Source organism: Bufo bufo, chromosome 5, assembly GCF_905171765.1.
Source record: "Bufo bufo chromosome 5, aBufBuf1.1, whole genome shotgun sequence".
In the NCBI taxonomy this organism is placed as follows: domain Eukaryota; kingdom Metazoa; phylum Chordata; class Amphibia; order Anura; family Bufonidae; genus Bufo; species Bufo bufo.
The window spans coordinates 11,155,134-11,169,244 of NC_053393.1; the positions used below are offsets into that span (position 1 = coordinate 11,155,134).

Below are 14,111 nucleotides of genomic sequence, written 5' to 3' on the forward strand. Positions count from 1 at the left end.
GGGACCCTTTGTCCAATTGATATTGTGTCATTTTTATTTTTTTTATTTTTATTTTTAATTCATTTCCCTATCCACATTTGTTTGCAGGGGATTTACCTACATGTTGCTGCCTTTTGCAGCCCTCTAGCTCTTTCCTGGGCTGTTTTACAGCCTTTTTAGTGCCCAAAAGTTTGGGTCCCCATTGACTTCAATGGGGTTCGGGTTCGGGACGAAGTTCGGGTCGGGTTCGGATCCCGAATCCGAACATTTCCGGGAAGTTCGGCCGAACTTCTCGAACACGAACATCCAGGTGTTCGCTCCACTCTAGTCACCGACACAAAAAACCAGACTGATTAACTCTCCTTTTACAGTAAGACTGATGCAATGGTGGACTTTGGAGCCCCAATAAATAGCTAATACCCAGACTGACTAACTCTCTTATAACTGTAAGTCGGATGCAACTGTGGACTTTGGAACCCCCAGAAATAGCTTTATGTCACCAACACAATTAGTAGAGTGATTAACTCTCCTATTACAGTAAGACGGATGAAACAGTGAACTATGGAATCCCTAAAAATAGTGTTATGTCAGCGACACAATTAACAAGCTGATTAACTCTCCTATTACAGTAATAAGGATGCAACAGTGGACTTTGGAACCCACAAAAATGGCTTTATGTCACCAAGAGAATTAACAGCCCGTTTAAGTGTTGTATTTCTGTGTCACTGGTGCATTGGAGCTGTACAGCACAGAGAAAACATGCCTTTAGATCACCCTCAGACTGAACATCCACATTAAAGCCTGAGTCCCCTTTCACATGAGTGTGACGGATTGGCTCCGGATGCGTTCAGTGAAACTCGCACCATTTTGCAAGAAAGTTAAGTCAGTTTTGTCTGCAATTGCGTTCAGTTGTTCACCTTTTCCGTGCGGGTGCAATAAACTGAATATATACAAAAAAACTGAATGTATACAAACAACATCTCTTAGCAACCATGCGTGATTTTCACGATGCGATTTTCACGCAGCTCCATTCACTTGTATGGGGTGAAATGAATGGGTCCGGATCCCGTGCGGGTGCAATGTCACTAACACTCTCCCTCACTGCAGCAGCTTCCTGTCCCATAGACTAGTTAGAGCAGAATGGCGGTGCAACACGTGACTCAGCATTTATGCATGCATGGCCAGAGTCTGTCCCGGCCAATCACAGCCATACCAATACTAGGCATGACTGCGATGGCTTCCAAGTGCCCACAGCTTAAAAGCTTGTTGATTGGCTGCGCTGCAGCCTTTCAACAAGCTTTGTTTAATATCCAAACACCGAACATGGACTTTCGCGCCAATGTCCGTGTTCGAGTACTCGGACATAGTAATGTTCGTTACACGCCCAAACATTCCAGTCTGGATTCGCTCATCCCTATTTGTTACCACAAAGTGCAAGGAAATTCGGATTTGTGGATTTATTCTCCACCTTGTCATTATAATTTTCTATCATTTTTATATTTTCTATCGATGACCAGCAAATATTGTGACACAGAGAGAAATGATTCCACTGTTACAATCCAGCACAATTCCCGGTGGGAATACTGCACTGAGATATTTGACTTCAGAGATCGCTGAGCACAAAGATGGAATTACTAATCGCATTCTCTGTTTCTAATCACAGGAGCCATGGAGCTGACCACCATCCTCGCTCTTTCTATCGTCCTCTTCCTCACTGTCTATATTCTTCTATCATGGTCCAGACTGAACAGATACAAGTCACTGCCTCCTGGACCTACCCCAATTCCTGTGCTGGGGACTCCCAATTACATGGATTTAAGAGAGTATGCCATGAAATTACCAAAGGTAAGTGTTTCCTAGGAGACATGAGGCAGCACATGTTGAGTAATGTGGCTACAGAGTCCACTCAACATGTAATAGTAATTGGTTCCTGGAGAACAACTGAGTGTTGTGAGCTGTAGATGTTATGTTTGTGTTAAAAAAATACTCTATCTCTAAACCTCAAAATGTCACCACAGAATAAGAAAAAATATCCACTGTAATCTTCTGTACAGCGCTGTAACACATGGTCATTCAGCTGCCTCTTTGTTGGTGTAGAACCTGCTAATTATAATTTTTTTCCTGCAAAGTGAAATGCACAAGATTGGCTATTGATATCAGCCAATGGCATGTGCAGTTCCCCAAAATTACTACTGCAAAGGGTTAATTACTGCTAACAGAGTTAATGCAATGTTATTGAGTTTAATGTTGTGATTTAATGTGCCTTATGTACTCAAAAGAATTGTACAGGCAACCAAACAGTCAGAAAGCTGTTTTAGTTGCCAGGGTGATGGACCAAGTATGCCCCCATTTAGTTAGTGAGGAGTCTATTCTGAGCAGAGCAAGGTAGAAGATGTGTGTGTAAGCTCAAGCTCAGAGAACCTTCGGCTCTGGGAGGTCAGCTACCAAGGAAGCAACTCTACTACCAGAGTTCCCCCTGAGAGAAGAAGATAAGAAGGTTGACAATAAGGATGAGCAAATTTCATAAAATTCATTTGGTGTCTGCCACAGGAAAACAGACTCCAGGGTTAAAGTAACTTTGTTGTCACAGATCTTCCGAATAGCATTCTCAACCCCTTTCTAAAAATCCCTAATTTTGGGACAGAACCCAAATGTAACCTTTCTACTCCACACCTCCAGCAGGTATCCTCAGTGATTATTGTTGTTTTGTACGACATTGTGTCATTGTTTTAAAAGAATTCTCCGGGATTCTGAAACATCTCCAAAATCAATTTAAGTGTGCATGGATGATCCAAATTTTAGGTTCTGAAAAAGAAGGTGACAATTCAGATTCCCTTCCTCCAATATATGCTGGCGAGCCTCTAACATTGTCTGATATCAATTTCTGTAGAACAACATTAGTTTAGATGTCTCAAACTAGGTTCAGTAAGGCCAGGGAGATGAGGGTATTTTTTGCGAAACACTTCGAACAAGAAGCAGAGATTAGTTTCTTATATGAAATCTGAGGCAGAGGAAGCCCTAGGATAAACAATAGAAAATTATGGGTAAGAATCCTCCTGTTCTAAAACATCTCCTATGGTACATTTAGCATACCACAGCAATTCCTATGGCTGCCAGATACAAAATAGTGCAGATAAAGAAAAAGCCATCCTTCAGCGCAGACGAACCAAACAATCAGAGGTAGCAGGAGTCTACATCAATCGTTTGTATTTTTATTTTCAGAAACACTTCACACAGCGCGTTTCGGGGAACACTTCCCCTTCTGCAGGTGAAAACAGTGCTTAACTCAGCAAACATATATTCATATATATACACTGCTCAAAAAAATAAAGGGAACACTTAAACAACACAATGTAACTCCAAGTCAATCACACTTCTGTGAAATCAAACTGTCCACTTAGGAAGCAACACTGAGTGACAATCAATTTCACATGCTGTTGTGCAAATGGGATAGACAACAGGTGGAAATTATAGGCAATTAGCAAGACACTCCCAATAAAGGAGTGGTTCTGCAGGTGGTGACCACAGACATTTCTCAGTTCCTATGCTTCCTGGCTGATGTTTTGGTCACTTTTGAATGCTGGCGGTGCTTTCACTCTAGTGGTAGCACGAGACGGAGTCTACAACCCACACAAGTGGCTCAGGTAGTGCAGCTTATCCAGGATGGCACATCAATGCGAGCTGTGGCAAGAAGGTTTGCTGTGTCTGTCAGCGTAGTGTCCAGAGCATGGAGGCGCTACCAGGAGACAGGCCAGTACATCAGGAGACGTGGAGGAGGCTGTAGGAGGGCAACAACTCAGCAGCAGGAACGCTACCTCCGCCTTTGTGCAAGGAGGAACAGGAGGAGCACTGCCAGAGCCCTGCAAAATGACCTCCAGCAGGCCACAAATGTGCATGTGTCTGCTCAAACGGTCAGAAACAGACTCCATGAGGGTGATATGAGGGCCCGACGTCCACAGGTGGGGGTTGTGCTTACAGCCCAACACCGTGCAGGACGTTTGGCATTTGGCAGAGAACACCAAGATTGGCAAATTCGCCACTGGCGCCCTGTGCTCTTCACAGATGAAAGCAGGTTCACACTGAGCACATGTGACAGACGTGACAGAGTCTGGAGACGCCGTGGAGAACGTTATGCTGCCTGCAACATCCTCCAGCATGACCGGTTTGGCATTGGGTCAGTAATGGTTTGGGGTGGCATTTCTTTGGAGGGCCGCACAGCCCTCCATGTGCTCGCCAGAGGTAGCCTGACTGCCATTAGGTACCGAGATGAGATCCTCAGACCCCTTGTGAGACCATATGCTGGTGCGGTTGGCCCTGGGTTCCTCCTAATGCAAGACAATGCTAGACCTCATGTGGCTGGAGTGTGTCAGCAGTTCCTGCAAGACGAAGGCATTGATGCTATGGACTGGCCCGCCCGTTCCCCAGACCTGAATCCAATTGAGCACATCTGGGACATCATGTCTCGCTCTATCCACCAACGTCACGTTGCACCACAGACTGTCCAGGAGTTGGCAGATGCTTTAGTCCAGATCTGGGAGGAGATCCCTCAGGAGACCGTCCGCCACCTCATCAGGAGCATGCACAGGCGTTGTAGGGAGGTCATACAGGCACGTGGAGGCCACACACACTACTGAGCCTCATTTTGACTTGTTTTAAGGGCATTACATCAAAGTTGGATCAGCCTGTAGTGTGTTTTTCCACTTTAATTTTGAGTGTGACTCCAAATCCAGACCTTCATGGGTTGAAAAATTTGATTTCCATTTTTTAATTTTTGTGTGATTTTGTTGTCAGCACATTCAACTATGAAAAGAACAAAGTATTTCAGAAGAATATTTAATTAACTCAGATCTAGGATGTGTTATTTTTGTGTTCCCTTTATTTTTTTGAGCAGTGTATATATATATATATATATATATATATTGTAGGAGAGTACCTGGGGTGGTGGTAAATGGGAGGTACGTGCCAGCGGGGGTCCTGGTCCCGCTGGAGTAAGAGCCGGAAAAGTGCATTTTGCAGCGGTTACGCTGTTAACAACGGATCCGGGTCGGCTCTTATTGGGAGCAGGCAGATATGCGGGCGGGTGCCTGTCTCCCCACGGTCCAGGCCAGGTTTTGCAGGGAAGGGTTAAAACCTGACCAGCAACAAGGGTGTGGTGCACAGTGTGGAGCTTCTGTGTTCTCTGGCTGTGAGAGTGAGGAGTGGAGGTGAGCTGGGCTGCGTGCTGAGGCCTGTAAAGGAGTGTGCAGGGACCCGCAGCTGAATCCAGGAGGGATCCATGTCCTGTGGCTAGGAGCCGGACCCATGGACTTACTTCCCCAAGGAGAAAAGGTGACATTACTCCTGGCTTTAAATAGACTTTGCTTTATGTGACTGAAACAGGCCTCAAGCAGCCTGCAGCAGGGACTTGCTGTGTTTGAACTATTATTTTGCTGTGTGTGACCACCCTCCCTGTGAACTGCACCGTCTTTCACAAATATGCACCGTGTGAATAAACAAAGCATTGTGTTTTACACTAAGACCGGTCTGTGATGCCTCTATACTGCACTCGCTACCACTGCCTACCAGAGCGGATCCCCACAATTGGTGGCTTCAGCGGGCAAACAGCAGTGAGGCCGAAAAATTGTGTTGTTTGAACTGTACGTCATATATTAAGCCGGCAAGTTTCGTGGCTCCAGATAAGATGGAGGAAGCCATTAGACACTTGGTGCAAAGTAATGAGGAGGCTACTCGGAGACATGAGGAAGCCCTGAGAGACCAGCGGCAGTTAAATAGTCTACTGGCCCAGCAACTGGCGATTATGCAGGAATCCATGCGTGTGTTACAACACCAAGCCGTCCCAGGGGGAACCGCAGTCCTACCTGCTGCCCGGGATAAGGTGCGCTCAGCGTTAAGAAAGATGGGCCCCGAGGATGATATCGAGGCGTTCCTGATGGTCTTCGAACGCACTGCGGAACAGGAAAGGTTACCTGCAGAACAGTGGGCCGAAGTAGTAGCACCATTTTTAGTGGGAGACGCACAAAAGGCCTACTTCGACCTCAGTCAGGAGGAAGCCAAGAGCTATAAGAGGCTGAAGGGGGAGGTGTTGGCTCGTCTTGGGGTTAATACCTATGTGCGTGCACATCGAGTCTACCAGTGGGCCTTCTCTGAGTCCCGGCCTGCTCGGTCCCAGGCCTATGACCTGTTACACCTAGTAAAAAAAATGGCTGCAGCCTGAGACATTGAGCCCCTCGCAGATGGTGGAACGGGTGGTGGTCGATCGTTTGGTGCGGACCCTGCCAAGGGCCATACAGCGCTGGGTTGGTCAGGGAGACCCCGGCAACCTGGATCTGTTAGTAAGCCTAGTCGAGAGGTATGTGGCGACCCAGGACTTGGTGCGGGACTCAACGCAGGTACGGGAATCCCGTCAGGCTCCCTCACAGGCTAGGGATCCGGAAAAAGGGACCCAACCACAAAGGGGGGGGAAGGCTAGTCCTACTCCAGGGAAGAGAGACCGGGGAGGGACCACGGGGATTCAATGTTGGCACTGCCACGGCCTGGGACATAGGGCAGCGAACTGTCCTCAAACACCTGAACCCATGGACTGCGGGTTCGCTCGCCGGTCCTCTTTCTTTGCCCGGCCTGTACCGCAGATGCCTGGCCGGACGCCGATATGCCACCTCTGTGCCAAGTCTTGATCGATGGGCATCCGATTAGTGCTTTGCTGGACTCTGGGAGCCTGGTAACCCTAGTGCATGAGTCCTTAGTGTCTGAGACACTCCCAGAGAAGCAAACCCTGTCCATTGTCTGTATCCATGGGGATCGCCGGGAGTACCCCACTGCCAGGGTTACCATGTCCGTGTTGGGCAAAGAGGTGCAGCATGTCGTCGGAGTGGGACGCCAAATCCCTTATGCCGCCATACTGGGAAGGGATTTTCCTTTATTCTGGACTCTATGGAAGAGCGATATGCCTTCCCTTAGGGACAGACGACAATCTGGCCCAGTGCCCGAGGATCCCGATGCGGGGATACCAGCCGTAGGGGTCACCACATCACCTGTAGAGTGTCATCCCGATAGGTTTCCCCTAGAGGTGTTGGCAGGTGAATCCGTGGAAACCCCGTCCATCCCGGACCTGGAGGTATCCCGTGACACGTTCGGGACCGCGCAGCTCCAGGACTCGACATTATTGCGGGCGAGGGAAGGGGTGACAGTGGTAAATGGGGTGGCTCAGCACCCAGGGGCCGACTCGGTGTTTCCCCATTTAGCTTTTAACCAGGACCTGCTGTATAGGGTGGACAAAGTGCAGCACGAGGTAGTGGAGCAGCTGGTGGTACCCCAGCCATACCGCCGTGTGGTACTGGACTTGGCCCACTCCCACGTGCTGGGAGGACACTTGGGCGTAAAAAAAAAACAAGAGCGGATTCTGCAAAGGTTCTATTGCCCCGGGGTTTATGAGGAGGTCAAAAGGTTTTGCCAATCCTGTCCAGTGTGTCAGATGACGAGCCCCCAACCCCACTATCGCAGTCCCCTAGTACCCATGCCCATCATTGAGGTCCCCTTCGAAAGAATAGGGATGGATCTGGTAGGCCCCATAAACAAGTCGCCAGAGGGCACCAGCATATCTTGGTGGTCTTAGACTATGCCACCAGATATCCTGAAGCGATCCCACTACGTCATACTTCAGCTAAGCTCATAGCTAAAGAACTCATGGGCATGTTCGCAAGAGTGGGGATTCCAAAAGAGATCTTGACCGACCAGGGGACACCCTTCATGTCTAAGGTGACGAGGGAGCTCTGCAAGCTTTTAGGGGTTAAACGGTTACACAAGTCCGTATACCATCCTCAAACCGACGGACTAGTGGAGCGCTTTAACAAAACCCTAAAAACTATGCTTAAAAGAACCGTAGCCAAAGACGGAAAGGATTGGGACTTGTTGCTGCCGTACGTATTGTTCGCAGTGCGAGAAGTGCCCCAGGCCTCTACGGGATTCTCGCCCTTCGAGCTATTGTACGGTCGACGGCCAAGAGGGTTGCTGGACATCGCTAAAGAGGCGTGGGAGCAACAGCCCACCCCACACAAGAGTATTATAGAGCATATAGAAAAGATGCAGGACCGTATCGAGACAGTCCTACCAATCGTCCGGGAACACATGGAGGCCGCCCAACTGGCACAGAGCCGGGTATACAACCGGAGTGCCCAGGTCCGGACATTTAACCCGGGTGACCGGGTACTGGTGCTAGTCCCCACCATTGACAGTAAGTTTTTGGCACGGTGGCAAGGTCCCTACGAGGTGAAAGAGAAGGTAGGGCCAGTGAATTACAAGATATCCCAGCCAGGCCGGCGGAAGCCAGAACAGGTATATCATGTAAATTTACTGAAATCGTGGAGAGATAGGGAGTGTCTCATTGGGGAGGGCCCAAGCACTGTCTTGTCTGCGGGGAAGATCCCAGCTCCACCCGAGGTCCCGGAGGGCACCTCCACGGTAAAGATAGCGGGTGGTCTGTCGACCAAACAAGCTCAGGAAGCCAAAGAGTTGGTGAGTCGAAATAGGGACGTGTTCTCTGAGCTTCCTGGTCGAACTTTGGTAGTCCGACATGACATCGTCACCGAGCCCCACGTCAGGGTACGGTTAAAGCCGTATCGTGTACCGGAGGCCCGGCGACAGGCCATTTCAGAAGAAGTAAGGTCGATGTTGAGGTTAGGGGTGATTGAGGAGTCAAGGAGCGAGTGGGCCAGCCCCATAGTCCTCATCCCAAAACCTGACGGTACTCTGCGCTTCTGCAATGACTTTAGAAAGCTCAACGAAGTGTCGAAATTCGATGCCTACCCCATGCCCCGGGTAGACGAGCTCATAGAACGGCTAGGGAAAGCTCGCTATTTCTCGGTCCTCGACCTCACAAAAGGATATTGGCAGGTGCCTCTCACGGAGGCGGCAAAGGAGAAGACTGCCTTTGGCACCCCCGAGGGGTTATTTCAGTACCAGGTTTTGCCCTTTGGCCTGCATGGCGCTCCAGCCACCTTCCAGCGATTGATGGACGTCATACTACGGCCCCATCGTCCATATGCTTCGGCATATCTAGATGACATCATCGTGTTTAGCCAGGACTGGGAGAGTCACCTGCCCAAGGTACAGGCCGTAGTCGATTCACTTAGAAAAGCCGGACTGACGGCCAACCCAAAAAAATGTTCGATCGGGTTCGAGGAGGTCCGGTACCTGGGATACGTGATTGGGCGGGGAGTTGTCAAACCCCAGGTAGACAAGGTTGAGGCGATCAAGAGCTGGCCCAGACCTCTTACCACCAAGCAAGTACGTTCGTTCCTAGGGATGATAGGATATTACAGGCGCTTTATCCCCAACTTTGCCACAGTAGCGGCCCCATTGACAAGACTTTTAAAGGGGAGGAAGACTGTGATGGTCCGCTGGGATGAGCAGGCGGAAGAGGCGTTCTCCAGTTTGAAGTCGGCTCTGTGTGGGTCCCCGGTTTTGGTGACACCAGACTTCACACGGGAATTTGTCGTTCAGACGGACGCCTCTGGAGTGGGCCTAGGGGCAGTACTCTCTCAGGAAATCAGTGGGGAGGAACACCCTGTTGTCTTCCTGAGTCGCAAACTCACCCCAGCGGAAACCAGGTACAGCGTGATAGAGAGAGAATGCCTGGCCATTAAGTGGGCCCTCGAGTCCCTTAGGTACTATCTGTTAGGGAGAAGGTTCCGTCTGGTGACCGACCATTCCCCTCTTCAGTGGATGAGCCGGGCCAAGGAGGGGAGTGCCCGGGTCACCAGGTGGTTCTTATCCCTCCAGAATTTTAAGTTCAGTGTCGAACACAGGGCAGGCCGCTTACAGGGGAATGCCGATGCCCTGTCCCGGGCACACTGTTGTACGTGTGTCCAACCGCTCAGGATTGAACAGGGTGTGCAACCCTTCAGGATTGAACAAAGGGGGGGATATGTAGGAGAGTACCTGGGGTGGTGGTAAACGGGAGGTACGTGCCAGCGGGGGGTCCTGGCCCCGCTGGAGTAAGAGCCGGAAAAGTGCATTTTGCAGCGGTTACGCTGTTAACAACGGATCCGGGCCGGCTCTTATTGGGAGCAGGCAGATATGCGGGCGGGTGCCTGTCTCCCCACGGTCCAGGCCAGGTTTTGCAGGGAAGGGTTAAAACCTGACCAGCAACAAGGGTGTGGTGCACAGTGTGGAGCTTCTGTGTTCTCTGGCTGTGAGAGTGAGGAGTGGAGGTGAGCTGGGCTGCGTGCTGAGGCCTGTAAAGGAGTGTGCAGGGACCCGCAGCTGAATCCAGGAGGGATCCATGTCCTGTGGCTAGGAGCCGGACCCATGGACTTACTTCCCCAAGGAGAAAAGGTGACATTACTCCTGGCTTTAAATAGACTTTGCTTTATGTGACTGAAACAGGCCTCAAGCAGCCTGCAGCAGGGACTTGCTGTGTTTGAACTATTATTTTGCTGTGTGTGACCACCCTCCCTATGAACTGCACCGTCTTTCACAAATATGCACCGTGTGAATAAACAAAGCATTGTGTTTTACACTAAGACCGGTCTGTGTTGCCTCTATACTGCACTCGCTACCACTGCCTACCAGAGCGGATCCCCACAATATATATATTTATATATATACAGTACAGACCAAAAATTTTGACACACCTTCTCATTCAAAGAGTTTTCTTTATTTTCATGACTATGAAGGCATCAAAACTATGAATTAACACATGTGGAATTATATACATAACAAACAAGTGTGAAACAACAGAAAATATGTCATATTCTAGGTTCTTCAAAGTAGCCACCTTTTGCTTTGATTACTGCTTTGCACACTCTTGGCATTCTCTTGATGAGCTTCAAGAGGTAGTCCCCTGAAATGGTCTTCCAACAGTCTTGAAGGAGTTCCCAGAGATGCTTAGCACTTGTTGGCCCTTTTGCCTTCACTGTGCGTTCCAGCTCACCCCAAACCATCTCGATTGGGTTCAGGTCCGGTGACTGTGGAGGCCAGGTCATCTGGTGCAGCACCCCATCACTCTCCTTCATGGTCAAATAGCCCTTACTTTCAAAGTTTTCCCAATTTTTCGGCTGACTGACTGACCTTAATTTCTTAAAGTAATGATTGCCACTTGTTTTTCTTTACTTAGTTGCTTTTTTCTTGCCATAATACAAATTCTAACAGTCTATTCAGAAGAACTATCTGCTGTGTATCCACCTCACTACTCCTCAACGCAACTGATGGTCCCAACCCCATTTATAAGGCAAGAAATCCCACTTATTAAACCTGACAGGGCACACCTGTGAAGTGAAAACCATTTCAGGGGACTACCTCTTGAAGCTTATCAAGAGAATGCCAAGAGTGTGCAAAGCAGTAATCAAAGCAAAAGGTGGCTACTTTGAAGAACCTAGAATATGACATATTTTCAGTTGTTTCACACTTGTTTGTTATGTATATAATTCCACATGTGTTAATTCATAGTTTTGATGCCTTCAGTGTAAATCTACAATTTTCATAGTCATGAAAATAAAGAAAACTCTTTGAATGAGAAGGTGTGTCCAAACTTTTGGTCTGTACTGTATATATATATATATATATATATATATACACACATACATATAACAGAAAAAGGCACCAAAAACAAAGGTCACAGAGGAGTGGGGGCGGTCCTAGGGTTCAAAGGTAACCCCAAATAAACAGACTCCTTGAAAACATAATTTTATAAATAGTTTGATAAGGTAGAGACCTCCTGAGTACTGGGGTCTTTGGCCATTATTTTTGTCCCGATTTTTGTAAAATTTAAATGGTTTTGGACTTCTCCGCATTCCCCGGGGCACTTCTCTGCCCGTGCTATCCGCGACCACGTGACCCCACTGGCTCCATGGAGACAAGACGCCCGAGTACCAGTGATCTCGGGAAAAAAAAACACTCAGAGTGAACTAGTGGGGAGGACTATTCAAAAGGCAGGGCATTCTTGGGGACAGTCAAATCGTTAGAATAACTTGTCAGCGTTCTATACGTTAAAAGAGAATTCCGATTAAGATTATATAGAGAGTAGTGGATGCATGGAATAGCCTTCCTGCAGAAGTGGTAGCTGCAAATACAGTGAAGGGGTTTAAGCATGCATGGGATAGGCATAAGGCTATCCTTCATATAAGATAGGGCCAGGGGCTATCCATAGTACTCAGTATATTGGGCAGACTAGATGGGCCGAATGGTTCTTATCTGCCGACACATTCTATGTTTCTATGTTTCTATAAATGCATAAATTAATACATAATTTAGGGGGAATGCCGATTTCCTAGTGCATTCCCTTTCCAATGAATTTTAAAATACCATAATATTAAAACTCCCACATTATGGGCATACAATTGTCATGTGACTGGTATTAAAAATAAATAAGTAATATAAATTATAAAAAACATGGTGTCAAATGAAAAAAGGTTATCTGATGGAAAACAATAAAGTGAATATAAATAACAATAAATAAATATATATATATACATAGTGGGGATTCGCTCTGGTAGGCAGGGTAAGCGGACGCAGTACAGAGGCAAAAACAAGGTTGTAAAGCAAAGTTCAGTGTTTTATTCACAAAAACAAGCCAAAAGTAACGGTGTTCAGTTTTGGTGCCTGTTCACACCACAGTGCAAAAAACCTTCACCTAGTCAGCAGTTTTCCACCCGCAGTCCACAGCAGGCTTTAGAGGCCTGTTTCCCCAGCTTGTGGCTCTCAAGACACAGACTCCACAGCTTCTCTGACATGGAGAATAATCCACCCCAGCTAAACGTGCTGGTTGTTTTTTTTTATATCCCAGCCCAAAACCCGGCCTGGAACCGTGGGGAACAGCCACCCACCCTGCTCTTTGGCTGCTCCCAATAAGAACCGTCCCGGTTTACAGCCATACTAACAGCTGAAATGTCAAAACTGACACTTCAGGGAAAAATCCGGATCTTACCTTACCGAGGCCAGGAACCTCGGTGACACGTATCTTACGTCATCATCTCAGGGACAGGACTCATCTCAGGTTAATTTGCATATGTATCAAATCGTTTTTTTGACACAATAAAAGCACACAGAGCTATGGGGACTGGGTATTGCGGATGTGCTAGCGGCCATCTAGCAACCCATGTCCTCAGCTCTATACCCGAAATCCCGGTGACAGGTCAGGGAGGAAATGACCGAAATTATTGGTCGACCCGGGGGATTTTTATTGTCTTTATGGATTTTTGACAAATGGTTAAATAAAGCTGTTACCGTATCGGGTATTAGAAGTGGTAAGTCTCAAGCAGATCTAGCACCGTCAAGGGTAACCCCACTGCTATTGAGTGTTTAGAGGGAGTAGCCCTCATGGAGATATGGGAGAGAAGAGTCTCCTCCTCCTAGTTTGTTATGTCCTAAGGCCTTGTGCACCGCCTTAAGGAAAATATGTTTAGCTACCTGTTTAGTCATCAAGGTGACCATGTGAAAAGCTTTATATAGACCTTGGTGCTTGGAAGGGATGTGCCCAAGCCAGCCAGAGCACCCTCAGCTCTGCTGTCCATGGATGGCAAAGCTTAAAGCCACAGGAGCATTGTCCCCTAGCATAACTTAAGAGTCAGACTACAGAGAGAAGTGCAGCAGACAGAAGTATCTGAGTTATACAGTCAGTACAGCAGAGCCAGAGAGAAACAGATGTAACAGAGTCAAGTTTCCCTGCTAGTTTTAATGCTAAAGCCTGCTGGGAGCAAGACAAAGTCTGTAAATCGTTTTGGAAAATATTTATGCAAAGTAAAGCTGCTGTTCAACTACATACAAGGTCGGAACTCAATCGTTCTTTCAAATCCCTCAATTATTCCCCCTATTTATTGCTTCGGAGTCAAAGCCTGGGGTCCAGCCATGTCCAGGTAGGAGCACTGACACACACATAGAGAGACATTTTAGGCCGCACTATACCACTCGGCATTCCTACACCTGGGTCGCATTACATAGAAGCCCTAGGGGGAGGCGCCCGTTGCACCTGGTTAGCGGGCGGTCTACCCCAGGCACATTTGGCTCCCGACCTCCCACTGCTGCCACCCTGCTGACTCATGGCCATGCTACCACCCTGCTGGCTCAGCCTCTGCTCATGCTCAAGCTGCCACCCTCTTCTTCTGATGAAGCCCCCTCTTCACTCGGCTTCCACATGC

The 14,111-nt window shown here is 48.1% G+C and overlaps 1 protein-coding gene across 1 annotated transcript in view; it reads left to right on the top strand.

The window, feature by feature from the left end:
- The first annotated feature begins 1,643 nt into the window (after positions 1-1,643).
- The window catches only part of LOC121002849 (cytochrome P450 2F2-like), a 332,030-nt gene continuing 319,562 nt past the window's right edge, over positions 1,644-14,111 (top strand). The window contains exon 1 of the mRNA XM_040434460.1: positions 1,644-1,824. Coding sequence (XP_040290394.1) covers positions 1,648-1,824 — 177 coding nt within the window. The 5' untranslated portion in view covers positions 1,644-1,647. The remainder of the gene's footprint in view (positions 1,825-14,111) is intronic.